Source organism: Oncorhynchus keta, chromosome 1 (assembly GCF_023373465.1).
Source record: "Oncorhynchus keta strain PuntledgeMale-10-30-2019 chromosome 1, Oket_V2, whole genome shotgun sequence".
NCBI lineage: Eukaryota > Metazoa > Chordata > Actinopteri > Salmoniformes > Salmonidae > Oncorhynchus > Oncorhynchus keta.
Window position 1 is genome coordinate 88,070,683 of NC_068421.1, and position 24,814 is coordinate 88,095,496.

General features: G+C 39.0%; 1 protein-coding gene across 1 annotated transcript; it reads left to right on the forward strand.

Moving 5' to 3' along the window:
* Positions 1-2,777: 2,777 nt before the first annotated feature.
* On the forward strand, positions 2,778-22,439 carry LOC118374653 (coagulation factor XIII B chain-like). Its single transcript, XM_035761115.2, has 17 exons — positions 2,778-2,946; positions 5,366-5,545; positions 6,180-6,285; positions 11,231-11,307; positions 13,233-13,415; positions 14,815-15,000; positions 15,166-15,363; positions 15,494-15,670; positions 15,777-15,956; positions 16,551-16,742; positions 16,865-17,041; positions 17,269-17,454; positions 17,909-18,082; positions 18,666-18,839; positions 18,966-19,163; positions 19,439-19,478; positions 21,655-22,439. Exons 1-16 carry the CDS (start codon positions 2,877-2,879, stop codon positions 19,456-19,458), a joined length of 2,478 nt encoding a protein of 825 aa, XP_035617008.2. The 5' UTR covers positions 2,778-2,876; the 3' UTR covers positions 19,459-19,478; positions 21,655-22,439.
* The last annotated feature ends 2,375 nt before the right edge of the window (positions 22,440-24,814 follow it).

Here is a 24,814-nt window from a genome sequence, read left to right on the forward strand (position 1 = left end):
CAGAGAATGATTTATTTCAGCTTTATTTATTTCATGACATTCCCAGTTGGTCAGAAGTTTACATACAATCAATTAGTACTTGGTAGCATTGAATTTAAATTGTTTAACTTGGGTCAAATGTTTCGGGTAGCCTTCCACAATCTTCCCACAATAAGTTGGGTGAATTTTGGCCCATTCCTCCTGACAGAGCTGGTGTAACTGATTCTGGTTTGTAGGCCTCCTTGCTCACACATGCTTTTTCAGTTCTGCCCACACATTTTCTATAGGAATTAGGTCAGGGCTTTGTGATGGCCACTCCAATACCTTGACTTTGTTGTCCTTAAGCCATTTTGCCACAACTTTGAAAGTATGCTTCCATTTGGAAGACCCATTTGCAACAATAATAATAATATATGCCATTTAGCTGACGCTTTTATCCAAAGCGACTTACAGTCATGTGTGCATACATTCTACGTATGGGTGGTCCCGGGAATCGAACCCACTACCCTGGCATTACAAGCGCCATGCTCTACCAACTGAGCCACAGAAGGACCACCAACAAAGCTTTCACTTCCTGACTGATGTCTTCAGATGTTGCTTCAATATATCTACATAATTTTCCTCCCTCATGATGCCATCTATTTTGTGAAGTGCACCAGTCCTTCCTGCAGCAAAGCACCCCACAACATGATGCTGCCACCCCGTACTTAATGGTTGGGATGGTGTTCTTCAGCTTGCAACCCTCCCCCTTTTTCCTCCAAACATAACGAAGATCATTATGGCCAAAGTGTTATAATTTTGTTTTGGAGCAGTGTCTTCTTCCTTGCTGAGCGGCCTTTCAGGTTATGTCGATGTAGGACTCGTTTTACTGTGGATATAGATACTTTTGTACCTGTTTCCTCCAGTATCTTCACAAGGTCCTTTGCTGTTGTTCTGGGATTTATTAGCACTTTTCGCACCAAAGTACGTTCATCTCTAGGAGACAGAACGCGTCTCCTTCCTGAGCGGTATAATGGCTGCGTGGTTCCATGGTGTTTATATTTGGGTACTATTGTTTGTACAGATGAACGTGGTACCTTCAGGCATTTGGAAATGGCTCCCAAGGATGAACCTGTAACAGCTTTCTTCCTGGGTAGGAGAGGTGGACCAAAACGCAGCGTGGTTAGAGTTAAACATCTTTAATAAAGACGAATACCGAGAACACTACAAATATACACAATAACTGTGAAAACCGAAACAGTCCTGTGTGGTGAAACAAACAGACACGGAAATAACCACCCACAAACCCCAACAAAAAACAAGATACCTAAATACGGTTCCCAATCAGAGACAATGACTAACACCTGCCTCTGATTGAGAACCATATCAGGCCAAACACAGAAACAGACAAACTAGACACACAACATAGAATGCCCACCCAGCTCACGTCCTGACCAACACTAAAACAAGGAAAACACACAAGAACTATGGTCAGAACGTGACAGAACCAGACTTGTGGAGGTCTACAATTTACATTTTGAGGTCCTGGCTGATTTCTTTTGATTTTCCCATGATGTCAAGCAAAGGGGCACTGAGTTTGAAGGTAGGCCTTGAAGTACATCCACAGGTACACCTCCAATTGACCCAAATGATGTCAATTAGACTGTCAGAAGCTTCGAAAGCCATGACTTCATTTTCTGGAATTTTCCAAGCTGTTTAAAGGCACAGTCAACTTAGTGTATGTAAACATCTGACCCACTGGAATTGGGATACAGTGAATTATAAGTGAACTAACGTGTCTGTAAACAATTGTTGGCAAAATTACTTGTGTCATGCAAAAAGTAGAAGTCGGTCGTAACCGACTTTCCAAAACTATAGATTGTTGAAAAGAAATGTGTGGAGTGGTTGAAAAATGAGTTTTAATTACTCCAACCTAAGTGTATGTAAACTTCCGACTTCAACTGTACATGACTAATGTTTTCATAAGAATTAAGTAGTTTCTTGACCCCCGTTGGTAATCCATGTATGTAAAATATGTTGGTTGTTTAGGGTTAAATCGGGGCAGATTCCAGTCTGACACTTATGTTGTCCTGAAAAGTCCCTTACTAAAAATGCTACTATACCTTATTTGAAAATGGACTTTTATCTCATAATGCCAGTAGTGTGGTTCCAAAGGTTGGGAAGCCTCAGATTAAGCCATCTATTTGGTTACTGCAAATGATCACCCGAGGTTTACACAGTGAATGAACCCTTTTCGGGAATACTTTATTTATTCAGTAAAAGAAAAACAATTTAGACCCAGTTTCCACATTCAGAGACATTCATTTAAAACATTAGCTAGACTTATTTTCACAATAAAAGTATGTTTTTGATTAAGTTCACCATTTCATCAACACAATACCCTTATTGAGTGCAATGGTTTCAGGTCCTCCAGCAGAATAGAAAGGCTATGTATAATCAATGCACACTTTGGGTTTCATCTTGTAAATAGTACACAGTGGGTTTGGCAATGGAAATATCTAGATGCCAGGAAATGTGCAATGATAAAAATTCCCAACAAAACATTGTAATGATTCCAGTCCTAACTCCCTCCCTCAGGCTTAGTTGTTTGTCTTTCACAACATACCCTCGGTGCCTCAACCACTTGTCCTTGTCCCCCATCCCCTCCCCTCCTCGCCTTTCTCCATTTACAGTTATCCTCTACTGACTCCTACAGCCTGTGGCTCACTGCGTTACAATACAGGACACGTGTTACCTGTGCTGTGTGTTGCTGTTGAGTTGCGTGGACGGACTGTGACTTGAGAGGGCTCTAACAAATCATTAACCGACAGGAGTTAATTTAACTACTGCAACTCTGTCTGTGTCCCAGAACATCCAAACACTCTCGCAGGTGACAGACAATAGGTGATGAAGTCAAAATGCGATTGATAACTCTCGGCTTTGTCTTTGCACTATGGTTGTGTACACTCAGCTTTGTGAAAGGTCAAGGTAAGATGTCTCTGCCTGAGTGAAATATTACAGATAGAAGAAGTTGTGTGGTTTGTGTAATATTCCATGTATGCATCCCTGAGACAGCTTTTCAGGTTCACAGTTGTGATCATGTTGAAATCAGCTTGCTGCCGGTTCTTTCTAACATTTGGAAAAAATAGTGTTTGACCAGATACAATTAAATTGTTCTCTAAATAATTTTTCTGTAAATGATTTAACAACCGTCTTTAAGCATGCTTATAGTGAAGGCACTCCACATGTACTGCCCTGACACAAATGACTAATGATTGGTTGAAATAAATTGATGATTGTTGGATCTGTTTAGTTAGATTTCAGTGAAGCCTTTGATATTATTGACCATAATCTGTTATTGAAAACTCTCGCGTTATGGCTTTACATCACCTGACACATTATGCATTGAGACCCATCTACAGTATCTAATAGGACACAGAGGGTTTTCTCTAATGGAAGCTTCTCTAAAAGATGTCAAGTGTGGTATTTCGCAAAGCTTCCTAAGACATAGCCCTTTACTATGTTCTACTGCAATGCACTACTCAGGGTAGTGCGTACGGCCCAGTACATCACCGGGGCCAAGCTTCCTGCCATTCCAGACCTCTATACCAGAGGGTGTCAGAGGAAGTCCCAGAGCAGAGCGCCAAGTCTAGGTCCAAGGGGCTTCTAAACAGCTTCTACCCTAAGCCATAAGACTCCTGAACAGCTAATCAAATGGCTACCTACACTATTTGCATTGCCCCCCCTTCTACGCTGCTCCTACTCTCTGTTATTATCTAGTCACTTTAATAACTCTACCTACATGTACATATTGAGTCTGTACCGGCACCCCTGTGTCGCCCCACTTTTGCTATTTACTGCTGCTCTTTAATTATTTCTTATTCTTATTTCATACTTTTTTAGTTGTTGGTATTTTCTTAAAACTGAATTGTTGGTTAAGGGCTTGTAAGTAAGCACGTATAAATATAAATTTGATTTGATTTTCTATTTTTACTAATGATCTACCACTAGCCTTAAACAAAGCCTGTGTGTCTATGTAACCAGAAGATTGAACAATATACACTTCAGCATCCACAACTTCACTGCAAGCCTAAACAAAGAGTTGCAGTCGGTTTTAGAATGGGTGGCTAGTAATAAACTAGTCCTGAACACCAAAAACCTAAAAAACTAAATCATTGTATTTGGTACAAGTCATTCCCTAAGTACTAGATCTTAGCTGAATCTTCTAATTAATGATGTGACTTTTGAGCAAGCAGACGAAACTAAACTTCTTGGTGTTACCTTAGATTGTATACGGTCATCATCAAGGCATTTTATTAAATTGTTGTTAAAATGGGGAGAGGTCTGTCTGTGGTAAAAAAAAATATGCTCTGCAAAATATGCTCTGTACATCTGTACTATTATCTGGTTATTAGGTCAGGTGCCCCAAAGAAGGACAGAGGAAAGCTGCAGCTGGTCCAGAACAGAGCAGCACACCCTGCCCTTCACAGTACACAGAGCTAAATTCAACAATACGCATACCAGTCTCTCTTGGCTCAAAGTAGAGGAGAACATTCTGTATAATCAACTAACATACAGTTCTGACAGACATACTTACCCCACCAGACAAGTCACCACGGGTCTCTTCACAGTCCCCAAATCCAAAACAAATTTAAGACAACGCTTATATAGAGCCATGGTAATGTAACAGTATAACTTTAGACTGTCCCCTTGCCCATACCCGGGCGTGAACCAGGGACCCTCTGCCCACATCAACAACAGTCACCCACGAAGCATCGTTACCCATCGCTCCACAAAAGTCGTGGCCCTTGCAGAGCAAGGGGAACCACTACTACTTCAAGGTCTCAGAGCAAGTGACGTGACCGATTGAAACGCTATTTAGCGCACACCACCGCTAACTATCTAGCCATTTAACATCCGTTACAGTAGCATGGAGCTCTTCCATCTCAAATTACTCAAACAAACAGCTAAATTAGCTTAAAAAAAACAATGAAACGTCACCTAACGTCACAACGCCTCTCCCCTATCTGACATAAATAACATTTATGTATATGTAGTACTGATATAATGCATGCAAGTGTCTCTCATGTTTTGTCACTACAGGACTTGTTAATATTATTCTTATTTTAAATGTATGTTGTTCAGACCTTGAGCTGTTCTTGTCAATTCATGTTCTGTATTATGTCAGGTTTTGTTTTGTGTGGACCCAGAAAGAGTAGCTTCTGCGTTAGCAACAGCTAATGGAGATCCTAATAAATAAATCAAATGAAATTATTTGATAGATATGATGGGTTTAAAGCATCACCCTTGACATTGCATATGTTGAGATGTATTAATAAGCCTGAATCTATTGTGCATTCTACTGTTTATTGTGTTACTTATGCCTGTACCTCTGTGTACCTCACAGTTTGTCTCCGAAAGGATGTTTCAGAGATTCCTGAAGCTAAAAACGTGGACATTTCCAACCTAGAAGACACTGCAATTGACAAAACAGTGAGGTTATCCTGCGCTATTGGCTACGTAGGTTTCGTTAGACTCAAATGCGGCAGTAAAGGATGGAGTAAAGATGGTGGTCGAAAATGTGAACGTAAGTCTATGCCCTTCGTGTCATGCCCTGACCATAGTTTGCTTAGTATGTCTTTAGGTTTTGTTTGGTCAGGGTGTGATCTGAGTGGGCATTCTATGATGGATGTCTAGTTTGTCTGTTTCTGTGTTTGGCCTGATATGGTTCTCAATCAGAGGCAGGTGTCAGTCGTTGTCTCTGATTGGGAACCATATTTAGGTAGCCTGTGTTGTTATTGTGGGTTGTGGGTCTATGTGTAGTGTTTGTGTCAGCACTATTGTTGATTAGCGTCACGGTTGTCATTTTGTTGTTTTGTAGTGTTCAGTTTTTTCAAATAAAATGACGAACACTTACCACGCTGCATATTGGTCCTCCGATCCTCCTCGTCAGAGGACGAAGACAGCCGTGACACTTCGCTTGTTTAAACTGAGCTTTAGAATTACTTATGATGTGCATTGCATTTGACAAATGACCTTTTAAAGTAAATTCTGATTACAAAATTATAATTTACCGTATGAGAAATTCCATATTGCAGATCATGAATTGTGAATTATACTAATTATACTACATACTATATTATGTTGGACCAATATGGTTTTGTTGAATGTCCTTTTGGCAAAAATCAGCCTTTGGGCTAAATCTCTGTTATTCTTTGCAGCTAAGTCATGTGGACATCCAGGAGACACACCAAATGGAGACTTCCATCTTTCGATTTTGGACGATTTTGTCTTTGGAGCTCAAGTTCTGTACCAATGCAGAAAAGGGTAGGGAATTTTCTGTTGCTGACTGTTACATGCCAAATCTTTTCTCTGATCATTTCAACCCTTCGAAGGTAATCTGCTGCTCATGCTACTACTACTGCTACTACTACTACTAAATCTACTACTACTATTAAATCTACTACTACTACTAAACCTACTACTACTGCTACTACTGCCGCTACTACTACTAAATCTACTGCCGCTACTACTACTACTGCTACTACTACTACTAAATCTACTGCCGCTACTACTACTACTACTAAATCTACTACTACTAAACCTACTACTACTACTACTACTACTACTAAATCTACTACTACTGCTACTACTACTACCGCTGCTGCTACTACTACTGCTACTACTACAAAATCTACTACCGCTGCTACTACTAAATCTACTACTGCTACTAATACAACTACTAAATCTACTATCGCTACTGCTGCTGCTACGACTACTACTGCTACTACTACTACTACTACTACTACTACTACTACTACAACTACTGCTACTACTACTAAATCTACTACCGCTGCTACTACTGCTGCTGCAACTACTACCACCACTACCACCACTGCTGCTACTAATACTGCTGCTACTAAATATACTACTACTACAACTTCTGCTACTACTACCACTACAACTACTGCTGTTACTGCTACTGCTGCTACTACTACTTCATTTACTTCTACCACTACTACTGTTTCTACTGCTACTACAGCTACCGCTGCTACTACTACTGCTACTATAAATCTACTACTGTTAATAATACTGCTGCTACTACAACTACTAAATCTACTATTGCTACTGCTGCTGCTACGACTACTACTGCTGCTACTACTACTACTACTACTGCTACTACTAAATCTACTACTGCTACTAATACTGCTGCTACTACAACTACTAAATCTACTATCGCTACTGCTGCTGCTACGACTACTACTACTACTACTACTACAACTACTGCTACTACTACTACAAAATCTACTACCGCTGCTACTACTGCTGCTGCAACTACTACTACTACCACCACTGCTGCTACTAATACTGCTGCTACTACTACTACTACTAAATATACTACTACTACTACAACTTCTGCTACTACTACCACTACAACTACTGCTGTTACTGCTACTTCATTTACTTCTACCACTACTACTGTTTCTACTGCTACTACAGCTACCGCTGCTACTACTACTGCTACTACTAAATCTACTACTGTTACTAATACTGCTGCTACTACAACTACTAAATCTACTATTGCTACTGCTGCTGCTACGAGTACTACTGCTGCTACTACTACTACTACTGCTGCTACTACTACTACTAAATCTACTATTACAAAATCTACTACCGCTGCTACTACTAAATCTACTACTGCTACTGCAACTACTACTGCTACTACTACTACTGCTGCTGCTATTACTACCACTGCTGCTACTAATACTGCCGCTACTACTACTACTACTAAATATACTACTACTACAACTTCTGCTACTACTACTACTACCACTACAACTACTGCTGTTACTGCTACTGCTGCTACTACTACCTCTGCTACTACTACTACTACCACCTTTACTTCTACTACTACTACTGCTTCTACAGCTGCTTCTACTGCTACTACAGCTACTACTGCTACTACTACCTCTACTACAACTACTGATACTACAACTACTGCTGCTACTACGTCTACTACTGCTACTACTTTTACAAAATCTACTACCGCTGCTACTACTAAATCTACTACTGCTACTACTACTGCAACTACTACTGCTGCTACTAATACTGCTGCTACTAATACTGCTGCTACTACTACTACTAAATATACTACTACTACAACTTCTGCTACTACTACTACCACCACTACTGCTGTTACTGCTACTGCTGCTACTGCTGCTACTACTACCTTTACTTCTACTACCACTACTACTGCTTCTACTGTTTCTACTGCTACTACAGCTACTGCTACTACTAAATCTACTACTGCTGCTACTATAACTACTAAATCTGCTGCTGCTACTACGACTACGACTACTACTACTACTACTAATACTGCTGCTACTACTACTACTAAATATACTACTACTACAACTTCTGCTACTACTACTACCACCACTACTGCTGTTACTGCTACTGCTGCTACCTCTACTACTACTGCTTCTACAGCTACTTCTACTGTTTCTACTGCTACTACAGCTACTGCTACTACTAAATCTACTACTGCTACTAATACTGCTGCTACTATAACTACTAAATCTGCTGCTGCTGCTGCTGCTGCTACTACTACTACTACTACAACTTCTGCTACTACTACTACCACCACTACTGCTGTTACTGCTACTGCTGCTACCTCTACTACTACTGCTTCTACAGCTACTTCTACTGTTTCTACTGCTACTACAGCTACTGCTACTACTAAATCTACTACTGCTACTAATACTGCTGCTACTATAACTACTAAATCTGCTGCTGCTGCTGCTGCTGCTGCTACTACTACTACTACTACTACTACTACTACTACTACTAAATATACTACTACTACAACTTCTGATACAACTACTACCACCACTACTGCTGTTACTGCTACTGCTGCTACTACTACTACTGCTTCTTCAGCTGCTCCTACAGCTACTTCTACTGTTTCTACTACTACTACCACCACCACCACCACTATAACTACTGCTGATACTGCTACTGCTGCAACTACTACCTCTACTACTACTACGACTACTGCTGCTACTACTACCTCTACTACAATTGCTACTACTACTGCTACTACCACTACTACAGCTACTACTACTGTGTCTACAGCTACTACTGCTACTACTACTACTACTACTACTACCACCACTACAACTGCTGCTACTGCTACGTCTACTGCTACGACTACTACCACCACCACTAACTACTGCTCCTACCACCACTATAATTACTGCTGTTGCTGATACTACTATTACTACTGCTGATACTACTATTACTTCTGCTGCTACTATTGCTGCTACTAAATTTACTACTGCTGCTACTACTATTGCTGCTGCTACTACTATTGCTACTGCTGCTACTAATATTGCTACTGCTGCTACTATTACTACTGCTACTAATAATATTACTACTGATGCTACTAAAATTGATACTATTAATGCTGCTACTGCTGCTACTATTACTACTGCTGCTACTAATATTGCTACTGCTGCAAACCATTACTCCTGCTGCTACTATTACTACTGCTGCTACTACTAATAATATTACTACTGATGCTACTAAAATTGATACTATTAATGCTGCTACTGCTGCAACCATTACTCCTGCTACTACTACTATTACAACTGCTGCTACCAATATCACTACTATTAATGCTGCTACCATTACTACTGCTGCTACTACTACTATGACCACTAATGCTGCTACTGCTGCTACAATTACTACTGCTGCTACTAATATTACTAGTGACGCTACTGTTAATGCTACTACTACTGCTTCTACTATTAATGCTGCTACCAATGTTGCTACTATTAATGCTTCTACAACTGCTACTGCTACAACTGCTGCTGCTTCTATTACTACTGCTGCTACAATTACTACTGCTGCTACTACTATTACTAGTGATGCTACTGTTAATGCTGCTACTACTATTAATGCTGCTACTACTACTACTACTACTACTATTACTTCTACTAATATTGCTACTATTAATACTGCTACTACTATTACTACTGCTGCTACTAATATTGCTACTCTTAATGCTGCTACTCCTGCTGCTGCTAGTATTACTACTGCTGCTACTAATATTGCTACTATTAATGCTGCTGCTACCAATGTTGCTACTATTAATTCTTCTACTGCTACAACTGCTACCGCTTCTATTACTACTGCTGCTACTAATATTACTACTGCTGCTACTAATATTGCTACTATGAATGCTGCTACTGCTACTATTAATATAAAAAAATATAAAAAATAATATATGCCATTTAGCTGACGCTTTTATCCAAAGCGACTTACAGTCATGTGTGCATACATTCTACGTATGGGTGGTCCCGGGAATCGAACCCACTACCCTGGCGTTACAAGCGCCATGCTCTACCAACTGAGCCACAGAAGGACCACATTCTACTATTACTAATACTGCTGCTACTACTAATATTACTACTCCTGCTACTAATATTGCTACTGTTAATGCTGCTACTACTGCTACTACGATTACTACTGCTGCTACTAATATTGCTACTATTAATGCTGCTGCTACTAATGTTGCTACTATTAATGCTGCTACTACTGCTGCTACTAATATTACTACTGCTGCTACTAATATTGCTACTATGAATGCTGCTACTGCTACTATTACTAATACTGCTGCTACTAATATTACTACTCCTGCTACTAATATTGCTACTGTTAATGCTGCTACTACTGCGATTACTACTGCTGCTACTAATATTGCTACTATTAATGCTGCTGCTACTAATGTTGCTACTATTAATGCTGCTACTACTATTACTACTGCTGCTTCTAATATTGCTACTCAATGCTGCTACTGCTACTATTGCTACTATTACTGCTGCTACTGCTACAAATGCTGCTGATACTATTACTACTGCTGCTACTAATATTGCTACTATTAATGATGCTACTGCTACTGCTTCTACTCTTACTACTGCTGCTACGAATATTGCTACTATTCATACTGCTACTACTGCTGCTACTAATATTGCTACTATGAATGCTGCTACTGCTACTACTATTACCACGGCTGCTACTAATATTGCTACTATTAATGCCGCTGCTACTAATGTTGCTACTATTAATGCTGCTACTGCTACTACTATTACTACTGCTGCTACTGCTGTTAGTAATAGTGCTATTATTAATGCCGCTACTGCTTCTACTGTAAATTATAATTCTTAAAGTATAACAAACCATTAAATGCCCGTTCTCCAACTTGTCTCAGTTACCAAATGGTGACCAGGTCCAGACATCGGACCTGCGTGGAACAAGGCTGGGACAGCGCACTCCCTATATGTGAAGGTAAGAAGTGATATATTCTGTCAAGAACATAGACTCACCCTACATTGTATAACATATTGGACTTTTTATCTTGTATTAAGATAATGTAATCAAAATTACTTTTGAGTTGATTAAGCTTACCCAGATGTCTTCCCAACACAAGTATCTTAGTGCATTGGCAGGTAATAATGCATAATTTAACCAACATAACAAAGACAGAATATTTTGATACAAGACTAATCATTTTTAAGCATTTTCTGGGTAAGAAAAAAATGTGCAGTGTAATGAAATCTACAAAATCGTTGATTCCACTGCCAGTGGCTGGATCCTATATGCTAATTACAGTGGCTTGCAGAAGTATTCACCCTCCTTGGCATTTTTCCTAATTTTTTTTGCCTTACACCCTGAAATTAAAATAGATTTTTGGGGGGTTTGTATCATTTGATTGTGAACCAAACAAGAAATAAGACAAACAGAACTTAAATCTTAATTTTAATCAGAGGGCTGATATAAAATTCTTCATGTCAGTCTCTCTTGGCTAAGAGTTGAGGAGAAACTGACTGAATCACTTCTTTTTACAAGAAACATTAATGTATTGAAAATCCCAAATTGATTGCATAGTCAACTTACACACAGCTCTGACACACACACTTATCCCACCAGACATGCCACCAGGGATCTTTTCATAGTCCCCAAATCCAGAACAAATTCTAGAAAACTTACAGTATTATATAGAGCCCTTATTGCATAGAACTTCCTTCCATCTCATATTGCTCAAATAAACAGCAAACCTGGTTTCAAACAACAGATAAAGCAACACCTCGCGGCACAACGCCTCTCCCCTATTTGACCTAGATAGTTTGTATGTATTGATGTGTAGGCTGTGCCTTTAACTGTATGTAGTTCTGTCCTTGAGCTGTTCTTGTCTATTAATGTTAATGTATTTACGTCATGTTCTGTGTGGAACCCCAGGAAGAGTAGCTGCTGCTTTTGCAACAACGAATGGGGATCCTAATAACATACCAAATACCATCCATCATTCCTTCAATTCTGACCCGTTTCCCAGTCCCTGCCGATGAAAAACATCCCCACAGCATGATGCGTGTTCTCGGGGTGATGAGAGCTGTTGGGTTTGCACCAGACATAGTTTTCATTAATGGTCAAAAAGCTACATTTGTGTCTCATCTGACCAGAGTACCTTTTTCCATAAGTTTGGGGAGTCTCCCACATGCCTTTTGGCGAACACCAAACACGTTTGCTTATTATTTTCTTTAAGCAATTGCTATTTTCTGGCCACTCTTCCGTAAAGCCCAGCTCTGTGGAGTGTACTGTTTTAAATGGTCCTATGGACTTATACTCCAATCTCCGCTGTGGAGCTTTGCAGCTCCTTCAGGGTTATCTTAGGTCTCTTTGTTGCCTCTCTGATTAATGCCCTCCTTGCCTAGTCTGAGTTTTAAATAATGGATTTAATGGTGCTCCGTGGGATGTTCAAAGTTTCTGATATTTTTTGTATAACCCAACCCTGATCTGTACTTCTCCACAACTTTGTCCCCGACCTGTTTGGAGAGCTCCTCGGTCTTCATGGTGCCGCTTGCTTGGTGGTGCTTAGTGGTGTTGCAGACTCTGGGGACTTTCAGAACAGGTGTATATATATATACAGAGATCATGTGACACTTAGATTGCACACAGGTGGACTTTATTTAACTAATTGTGTGACTTCTGAAGGTAATTGCCCGCACCACTTCTCCATTTTTAATTTTTTGAAAAATGTCACTTTTCATTTCACTTCACCAATTTGGACTATTTTGTGTATGTCTATTACATGAAATCCCCCCAAAAATCTATTTAAATTACAGGTTGTAATGCAACAAAATAGGAAAAACGCCAAGGGGGATAAATACTTTTGAAAGGCACTATGTATTCTCCATGTGGTGTGTTTTTCACAGCATTGAAATGCCCAGTGATTCAAGCCAACGACAATGTTGTGGTCATCGGAAACAGTGAGGATGCAACCTATGGAAATGTGATCCAGTTTGAGTGCCAATCAAATCACATGGTACTCAAAGGATCGTCTGAAATTGACTGCAACGATAAAGGAGAATGGAGCAGCACAGTCCCAACATGTGAAGGTAAACTGAGGCTACTGTAGGTAAAGATACATTTGTATAGTGTATGTGGACACCGCTTCAAATTAGTGGATTATTTCAGCCACAGATGCTGACAGGTGTATAAAATAGGTCACACCGCCATGCAATCTCCATAGCAAAACATTGACAGTAGAATGGCCTTACTGAAGAGCTTAGTGACTTTCAACATGGCACCGTCATAGATTGCCTCCAACAGGTCAGTTTGTCAAATTTCTGCCCCGCTAAAGCTGCCCCGGTCAACTGTAAGTGCTTTTATTCAGAAGTGGTCCTCAATTGCAACTACACTACCGGGTTCCAAACTGCCTCTGGAAACAATGTCAGCACAATAACTGTTCATCGGCAGCTTCATGAAATGGGTTTCCATGGCTGAGCACACAAGCCTAAGATCACCATGTGCAATGCCAAGCGTCGGCTGGAGTGGTGTAAAGCTCATCGCCATTTGACTCTGGAGCAGTGGAAACGCGTTCTCTGGAGTGATCAATCACACTTCACCATCTGACAGTCCGACGGACAAATCTGGGTTTGGCGAATGCCAGGAGAACACTACCGCCCCAATGCATAGTGCAAACGGTAAAGTTTGGTGGACGTGGAATAATGGTCCGGGATTGTTTTCATGGTTCGGGTTAGGCCCCTTAGTTCCAGTGAAGGGAAATCTTAACGCTACAGCATACAATGACATTCTAGACAATTCTGTGCTTCCAACTTGGTGGCAACATTTTGGGGAAGGCCCTTTCCTGTTTCAGCATGACAATGCCCACTTGGACAAAGTGAGGTACATATAGAAATGGTTTGTCGAGATTGGCGTGGAGGAACTTGACTGGCCTGCACAGAGCCCTGACCTCAACACAATCAAACACCTTTGGGATTAATTGGAATGCCGACTGCAAGCCAGCCCTAATTGCCCAACAAAAGTGCCCGACCTCTCTCATGCTCTTGTGGCTGAATGGAATCAAGTCCCCGCAGCAATGTTCCAACATCTAGTGGAAAGCCTTCCCAGAAGAGTAGAGGCTGTTATAGCAGCAAAGGGGGGACATCTCCATATTAATACCCATGATTATTGTATGAAATGTTGGACGAGCAGGTGTCCACATACTGTAGTGTGCACCACCAGGCACTATTACATTGTCACACAGAGTAACGTCCCACTAGCATACAATACAAAATCGCAACGATCCCATACTGGGGAATAGTTAATAATGACCAGTGATTATATGTAGTGTTTTTAAAAATCCAGATTTGAATGACTGTCATCAACTCAAAAGTGTAATATTAAAACAATGATTGTATCATATTCCCTTCGACAACTCGACCTGTCACACGTTGCTGTTTCTAATCATGATGACCAATCATCTGTTTAATTCTGTGCTTATTCAATTCACAGTGATTAAATGTTACGCTCCAGACATAGCTAACGGTGCAGTGAACGGGCCCCTTAAGGAAGATTACGATGAAGATGACACACTGAGATACAGCTGTGACACAAAGTATATTAAGTCTCAGGAAAGAGTCCCTAAATGCACTAAAATGGTCAACAGTGCCAACTGGAGTCCAACACCAGCGTGTGAAGGTAGGAATCTGATCATCTCAGGAATCAAGTGAATGCAACTTGACATTTTAAGTCTCCTGGGTAACTCATGTCTTTAACTTTACCTTTAAGTTGATTTTTAAAATATTTGACATATGATTGCAAACTACTGACATAATGTTTTATGTTTTTGTCTCCAAAATGCAGAAGTGAGATGTAAGTTATCATTGCCACCAACAAGAGGAACCAGTTACACACCTGCTGACAGAAATCTGTTCTTGCCTGATGAACGTGTAACGGTGACCTGTGACTCAGGATTCTGGAACTTTTTCTCAAGTAACACTGAAAATACAATAACATGCAAAGAGGATGGAAAGTGGTCATCTTCCACAACCGATTGTGAACGTATGTTCATACTGGAGAGTATATTGTATTATGATATATTGAGAGTGTATTGGGGTTTATACAGGTGAATCACTGTGTATTACTCTACAGGTTTGATTCATGCTGACACTAAACATCTCTATCATTGTAGGGATAACATGTGGTGATCCACGTGACCCTCTTGTGAGTTCTCCCTACTACTGGCAGCGGGGTCAATTGAGAGGAACTCAGCGATACAACTGTAGAACCGGATTTAAAACCACAAATGCCCGGGGTGTTGCCACATGCACAAGTAATGGCTCCTGGACTCCAGAACCACTCTGTGAAGGTGCAGTTTTTTGAAGGAAGCCATCTTTGAATTTCACTGCGGTTTAATTACCTTGTGCTCCGATGTTAGTTTGGACTACATCAGAATTACATTGTTTGTCTTTCAGAGATTACATGTGACAAGCCAGATATCCTAAATGCTGTGATTAAAGACCCGAAAACAAGATACAAAATCAATGATCTGCTCACTTATGAGTGTGAGATGAATTATGAACTATTGGACAGTATTACCAGACCTACTGCTACCTGTACTACACATGGCTGGACCAAGACACTTGGCTGTAAAGGTAGGATGACATTTACATTTGCATCATCAAAAAAAATGAGGATGTGAGTCAAGACACTGATCCAGAAGGTTTACAGTTTACTGGAAAGATCAAGCATCCGATTTTAGCCTGTTGTTTTATTCCCTATTTGAGGATTTGGTGTGGAATTGGTAATGACATGAACGTTCACTCACTTTGCTTCCATCTGGTTTTCCAGATATTGCTCAGTTCAGTGCTTTTATCAAACTGACAGCTTGGCCAAAATGTAATGATATGATAATGCTTTGTAGAACAGGTCCTCTAAGTGTGTTGTTAACTGAACGATGTGTCACAATGCGTTCTGTAATGTTTCCTGCCATTGTTTCTCCCAGAAATAAAGAGAGCATGCATCCATATTGAGGGTATAAGGAGGTATAGACAGTGTAATCACTGTGTATTACTGTACTGGTATGATTCATGCTAATACTAAACATCTCTATCATTGTAGGGATAACATGTGGTGATCCACGTGACCCTCTTGTGAGTTCTCCCTACCGCTGGCAGCGGGGTCAATTGGGAGGAACTCAGCGTTACAACATTGTGTTCTATAATGTTTCATGTCAATGTTTCCCCCAGAAATAGAGGGAGCATGTATCAACCCAACTGTGATGAATGGATTCCTCGTTCAGTCAAATGAGAGGAATGTTGATCCCAGGAAAAGCAAGATATACTATTCCTGCAATGTAGGGTTCAAACCTTCTACCGGGGGCTGGTGGGGTGAAGCCACATGTACTGAGGGAACATGGTCTGGAATATTAGAGTGTATTGGTAAGAAAACAGATCCTCTAGAAATGACCTCTTTACAAAGTAGATCAAGAACAGTAGAATGCATTTCCCTCTGACTTGGCTATATTGGTCTGAAACTCAGTCTCAATGCTCTTTCTCTCTAGATCAATCTAGATGTGGCAGAATCCCTGTCATTCCCAACACAAGAAAGGTACCTCACAGTGAAGTCTATAACAATGAACAAACTGTTCAAATTGATTGCGAAGTTGGATACACATCTGAAACTAAGACTATAAAATGTAAGGATGGAGAATGGCAAACACCGTTACCAGCTTGTGGACGTGAGTAGTGGTTAATAGTTTCGTTCATTTAAAACAATCACTTGATTTTAATTGTATACAGTGGCCAGTCATCCTTCCATGTATGTTTACTATATGTTGAAATAGTTTGGGGAAAAGGACCCCGAAGCCCATATGATATTATGTAATTACATAGATAGTAGTTCTGTGTCTGTACTGTGTGTGTTTTCTACCCACTAATCTTTCATCAATATTTTCTTCTCTTGAAGTGCAAGGCGTTCCATGTGATCCTCCACCTAAAGTTGAAAATGCAATTGTTAAAATCCTGTATCAAAATAAATATAGAGAGGGATTTGAAGTGAATTATGAATGTCGCAAGTCCTTTGAAATAGAGGGACATAAAAAACTTACTTGTGAACATGGGAGTTGGACAACTCCACCACCAACATGCAAACGTAAGTATTGATAACTGTTTGAAACTGATGCAGGAATTCAGTTTAGAGTTACTCTACTATGAACAGCACCTATTCAAACAGGGAAAAAACAATATCTAAATGGTCATTGAGATGAAAAGTTCCATATCATATAGTACCCTTTCTCCCCTCAAACAATCAGGAATCCTTGTTAAGGCGTTGCTTGGTATTACAGAAATATCCATCTCTGATTTACATTTTGCTTTTGTTTTTTTACTATAATTCATTATAGTCTAGTATTCCTAGATATGATAATGGATGAGTTTCAGTGCATATTTACACTATATATCACAAATTGCCCGAGTTACATTCTCTGAATATACTGTACAGTGGCCCTTGACTATGGTTCTAACCATACAGTCATTCTCTGCCGCTTTTGTGTCTCTGGTACATAACTGTAATTTGATAGTTCAAACATGTGGTGCTTCACCTACAGAGTACTGTGGTAAGCCTGAGGGCGCAGGGAAACAAATTCAGATTCTTGACCAAGTGCGAGAGAGATACGAAAATGGGAACCAAATAGACTATACATGCATTAGCCCATACAAAGGCCCTGGAGGAAAAGCAACTTGCAAGAATGGAGAATGGCACATGCCAATTGAGTGTAAAGGTAAGCATTACATCTATAAATACGTGTATTGTATTATCATGGTACTGTATCATTCTACAGTATTGTATTATCATGGTACTGTATCATTCTACAGTATTGTATTATCATGGTACTGTATCATTCTACAGTATTGTATTATCATGGTACTGTATCATTCTACAGTATTGTATTATCATGGTACTGTTTCATTCTACAGTATTGTATTATCATGGTACTGTTTCATTCTACAGTATTGTATTATCATGGTACTGTATCATTCTACAGTATTGTATTATCATGGTACTGTTTCATTCTACAGTATTGTATTATCATGGTACTGTTTCATTCTACAGTATTGTATTATCATGGTACTGTTTCATTCTACAGTATTGTATTATCATGGTACTGTTTCATTCTACAGTATTGTATTATCATGGTACTGTATCATTGTAATTTATTTTCATGGTATTGTATTATCCTGCTATAGTGCCATTTTAATACAGTATGATACAATCACAATTATGCTACTGTATTGTATTATCATGGTAGTGTATCATTGTAATGTATTTTCATGGTACGGTATTATGATCCCTGTTTAATCTAGCAAGCTGTCCTGATCCTCCTCCCATTACTAATGGAGATTTCACCAAGGAAAAGAGAGATGTTGAAGGTGTAATTATAGAGGTGTCCTACCAATGCAGCAGAGAGTTTACACTGAGTTCCACAGGCAGCATTAGATGTCTGAATGGAGGATGGCAGAGTCCTCCAAAGTGTTTACGTAAGTACATTATTTTCAACTGGTCTGAACATGGTGTTATATCTACATGTCAAGTGTATATAAATGCATGAATATGTACTGCACACTAAGTTAATGAAACAAATGACTGGGTTTCATTTCCATCAGGGCCTTGTGAGATTTCCACTTTTGATGCAGAGTACAATCTACAGAATTTACCCAAGAAAGATAAGATTGCGCACGGTGAAAAAAAGACTCTTCATTGCAAAGAGGGATATTACCATCAATACAAGAGATTTCGACCGAATATAGACAAAATTGAGGTGAAGTGTGATGATGGAGAGTTACAGTATGGAGAACACATATGTAAGTTCATGTCATGTAAAGGAACACCCATCAGTGTAAGATAGTCATTCTCTCAACATTAAGAGTTTAACATCATCTAATATATGGAATGCATAAGTCCAGGATGCCCTGTGAGCTATCTACTGTAGATTAATACAATAGAAATGAAATACATTCTCATTTTGATCTAAACCTTTTTCTATGAAAATCAATCCACCTGTTTGATCATATTCAATGAGACCACTAGTGTAACCTTCTGACTGTATAAACAAAATGATTTGTTCTTTGCTTTTTAGGTAGCCATCGTTATTCATAGGTAGATGATGAACATAATGGGTAAGTTAAATTAACCAGGAGAATGGCATGTCTTATAATCACACAAACCTTTCAAACAGTTATGAACAGTATAATAAAAGGTATTATGAACAGTATTACAAACAGTATTAGAAACAGTTATGAACAGTATTACAAACAGTATTAGAAACAGTATTACAAACAGTATTACAAACAGTATTACAAACAGTATTACAAACAGTATTACGAACAGTATTATGAACAGTATTAGAAACAGTATTAGAAACAGTATTAGAAACAGTTATGAACAGTATTAGAAACAGTTATGAACAGTATTAAACAGTATTAGAAACAGTTATGAACAGTATTACAAACAGTATTAGAAACAGTTATGAACAGTATTACAAACAGTATTAGAAACAGTTATGAACAGTATTAGAAACAGTTATGAACAGTATTACAAACAGTATTAGAAACAGTTATGAACAGTATTACAAACAGTATTAGAAACAGTTATGAAAAGTATAATGAACAGTATTACAAACAGTATTAGAAACAGTTATGAACAGTATAATGAACAGTATTACAAACAGTATTAGAAACAGTTATGAACAGTATTACAAACAGTATTAGAAACAGTTATGAACAGTATAATGAACAGTATTACAAACAGTATTAGAAACAGGTATGAACAGTATAATGAACAGTATTAGAAACAGTTATGAACAGTATAATGAACAGTATTACAAACAGTATTAGAAACAGTTATGAACAGTATAATAAAAGGTATTATGAACAGTATTACAAACAGTTATGAAAAGTATAATGAACAGTATTGTATTCAATGATATAAACAGTAATATGAATAGTATGTGATGGGGTTATCAGTGAAGCATAACAGAAACATGGAGTATAACATCACAGCAAGCAGGAGTCATTTCTCTAATCATTAAAACACAGTGAAAGTTCACATGGTTAAACACTGTCTACTCTCCTCTATAGTCAGAGCAATCAGCAGTATTACGCCACAGACTGATCTATAGTCGGAGTGATCAGCAGTATTACTCCAGACTGATCTATAGTAGGAGTGATCAGCAGTATTACTCCACAGACTGATCTATAGTAGGAGTGATCAGCAGTATTACTCCACAGACTGATCTATAGTAGGAGTGATCAGCAGTATTACTCCAGTATTACTCCAGACTGATCTATAGTAGGAGTGATCAGCAGTATTACTCCACAGACTGATCTATAGTAGCAGTATTACTCCACAGACTGATCAGTGCAGTATTACTCCACAGACTGATCTATAGTCGGAGTGATCAGCAGTATTACTCCAGACTGATCTATAGTAGGAGTGATCAGCAGTATTACTCCACAGACTGATCTATAGTAGGAGTGATCAACAGTATTACTCCAGACTGATCTATAGTAGGAGTGATCAGTAGTATTACTCCAGACTGATCTATAGTAGGAGTGATCAGCAGTATTACTCCACAGACTGATCTATAGTAGGAGTGATCAGCAGTATTACTCCACAGACTGATCTATAGTAGGAGTGATCAGCAGTATTACTCCACAGACTGATCTATAGTAGGAGTGATCAGCAGTATTACTCCACAGACTGATCTATAGTAGGAGTGATCAGCAGTATTACTCCACAGACTGATCTATAGTAGGAGTGATCAGCAGTATTACTCCACAGACTGATCTATAGTAGGAGTGATCAGCAGTATTACTCCACAGACTGATCTATAGTAGGAGTGATCAGCAGTATTACTCCAGACTGATCTATAGTAGGAGTGATCAGCAGTATTACTCCAGACTGATCTATAGTAGGAGTGATCAGCAGTATTACTCCACAGACTGATCTATAGTAGGAGTGATCAGCAGTATTACTCCACAGACTGATCTATAGTAGGAGTGATCAGCAGTATTACTCCACAGACTGATATATAGTATTAGTGATCAGCAGAATTACTCCAGCCTGATCTATAGTAGGAGTCATCAGCAGTATTACTCCAGACTGATCTATAGTATTAGTGGTCAGCAGAATTACTCCAGACTGATCCATAGTATTAGTGATCAGCAGTATTACTCCAGACTGATCTATAATATTAGTGATCAGCAATATTACTCCAAACTGATCTATAATATTAGTGATCAGCAAAATTACTCCACAGACTGATTATCCTGTCATGTGATTTCATTCCTACAGAGTCATGATGTTTGGTCCATCAAATGCAAGAATCCTTACAAAGACGTCTTTATGTGCAAGGAGAACATATTTGCTTTTGTGGTGTCGTTGTCACTTGTTTAATTTAGGTTTAGAAAAAAATGTGAGCCATCCAGTAATGGAGCACATGCGGTGTATTTTTCATCATTTGACTTTGTACCATTGTAACAAAATAACAGTATCTTTCTAATCATCTGTGTCAGCTTCACTATAACAGTATAGCTATCTAAAGCTAGACTAAAATGGTACATTTGTTGTATTAGTACAAAGAGATGTGATTGTGTGAACATTCTATCAAGTTTATAAATTGCCTGGCTGGGCTGATGAGGCAGTGGATTACGCAGTCAGTTGGTACAGAGTAAATAGGCATTTTAAAGTCATAGATTCAGCCAGTGGTAGCTTGTGGAATATGCACCGACTGGAATGCGGTCTTAACCAATCAGCATTCAGGATTAGACCGACACGCTCTATAATGTGTGAATATTCTCCTGTATCTAAGGTGTATGCACCAATTTGTAAGTCGCTCTGGATAAGAGCGTCTGCTAAATGACTTAAATGTATCTCCCAGCTGTGTGATTCATTACCTGAAGGTGTAATATAAGTGGACAACTGTTATGATTGTGATTGACCTTATCAAGACAATAAAGTCGTGGAAAAGAGATGACACGTTGTCTCCATGAGTCTTTACAAGGCTCCAGTACAACAGAATAAGATTTACAGATGTTTACCTAACAAATGCACATTAAAGCTAACAAACTATTTCTCTGGTCAGTATCACTTGTCATTGATTGTTCTTGTAAACCAGTTGTCTCTTATTATGCACCTATAGCTACTAGAGTAGATCTTCTCCAGGGTCTCAGGACAGTATAAGTAATGTCTCAGTTGGTCATGCTTTTTTGTTTTACTTCTTGCCTCTGGCAATCTCAGCTTACTGGAAGTGATTACTGGAAACTGTCTTGGACAAACACATCCATATATAATTGATTGTACAACATGAATGTGTTTTTATTTACTCTTTAGTCTGGGAATTTCATCAAGTATTTTATACGATACTGAAGCCACCAGACAATATCTATTAAAATGTCCCTGTGGTGTTCCTTGCCATGTACTCCTGAACATTAAGGCAGGAATATTCACCTTCAATTATATGCAAGCAAACATTTGATATAATGTTAATGTTTTGTTTAGTTCATAGGCTAATAATGGACAAACCCTTGCATGAGGGGCTGCCGAGTGGTGCAGCGGTCTAAGGCACTGCATCTCAAATCAAATTTGATTTGTCACATACACATGGTTAGCAGATGCTAATGCGAGTGTAGCGAAATGCTTGTGCTTCTAGTTCCGACAATGCAGTAATAACCAACAAGTAATCTAGCTAACAATTCCAAAACTACTACCTTATAGACACAAGTGTAAGGGGATAAAGAATATGTACATAAAGATGAATGAGTGGTGGTGCAGAGCTGCATAGGCAAGATACAGTAGATGGTATTTGAGTACAGTATATACATATGAGATGAGTATGTAAACAAAGTGGCATAGTTAAAGTGGCTAGTGATACATTTATTACATAAAGATGCAGTAGATGATATAGAGTACAGTATATACGTCACACACACACACACACCTCTCCTGTTTATAGACGTCTCTCTCTGTTTCCTTAGCCCCAGAGAGATTAGAGATCAAAACATGACCAGCTGCTTTCCAATGACCCAAGACTTCCGGTATCCTCTGCCCTTTCTACTGACCGCTGGGAGGTCAGAGTTTATCACATCATGTTTAAAGGCACATGGGACTATGTAGTTAAGAGGTTCACTACTACTGTTCACCTAGAACCAGTGAATGACACCGTACTAGAAATGTACTACTGTTAACCTAGAACCAGTAAATTACAGAATACTACAAATTCACTACAGTTTTTAACCTAGAACCAGTAGAATACTATAAATTCACTACTGTTAACCTAGAAGCAGTAGAATACTATAAATTCACTAATGTTGTTAACCTAGAACCAGTAGAATACTACAAATTCACTAGTTGTTAACTTAGAACCAGTAGAATACTACAAATTCACTACAGTTGTTAACCTAGAACCAGTAGAATACTATAAATTCACTACTGTTGTTATCTTAGAACCAGTAATTGACAGAATACTACACATTCACTACTGTTGTTATCTTAGAACCAGTAGAATACTACAAATTCACTACAGTTGTTAACTTAGAACCAGTAAATGACAGAATACTACAAATTCACTACAGTATACTGTTAACACCGCCAAGCATTGGCTAATTGCTACCTTTACCCCCAGTTCCTGTCTCGTTCCCTGCTTCACCGATCAGTACTATGGGCCATTAACACCGTCCTCTAAATCATTAAGGATCTCGGTTCCTCTTTAAGGAATACCTAGGATAGGATAAGTAATCCTTCTCACCCCCCCCCTTAAAAGATTTAGATGCACTATTGTAAAGTGGCTGTTCCACTGGATGTCATAAGGTGACTGCACCAATTTGTAAGTCGCTCTGGATAAGAGCGTCTGCTAAATGACTTAAATGTAAATGTAAATGTAGCGGTATTTATTAAGAGGGGTAAAGAAAGATTTTGTTCGGGCGCCAGGCAGGTATTAACCCTGCTGAAAGGAAAATAGTAGAATAGAGAGAGTACCACTACCAGACCCACACACATCAGGAGAAGAGACTGCCTAGAGTGTAGCCTGTTTACCAGATAGCCAGTGGAGAGAAAAGAGAATACACACCATATAAAACCCACATCACAGCACAGGGGAAACCCAAACACGAATACCTCATACAATAATACTAATACTAATAATGGCAGAGCAATTCAACAGCAACTTCATACAAGAACGAACCCAGTCATCAACATAGGATTTGCAATAATCTGTATTATTTTCTAGTGGATGAGTGCAGAGGGTATGAATGTGGGGGGTGTTCATCGACACAACAAAGGCCTTAAAAATGTCCACAGTCTTCTCGGCCACATGTCATTAGTACACCGCACCTCAATACAGTTCACATAATATACAACTTGCAAGTAACCTACTAAAATGTCCATCCAAATACTTCTGGCAGGGAAATAATAGTCCAGCTCTAATGAACTTAAATGGGCAGTGCATTTAACAAAT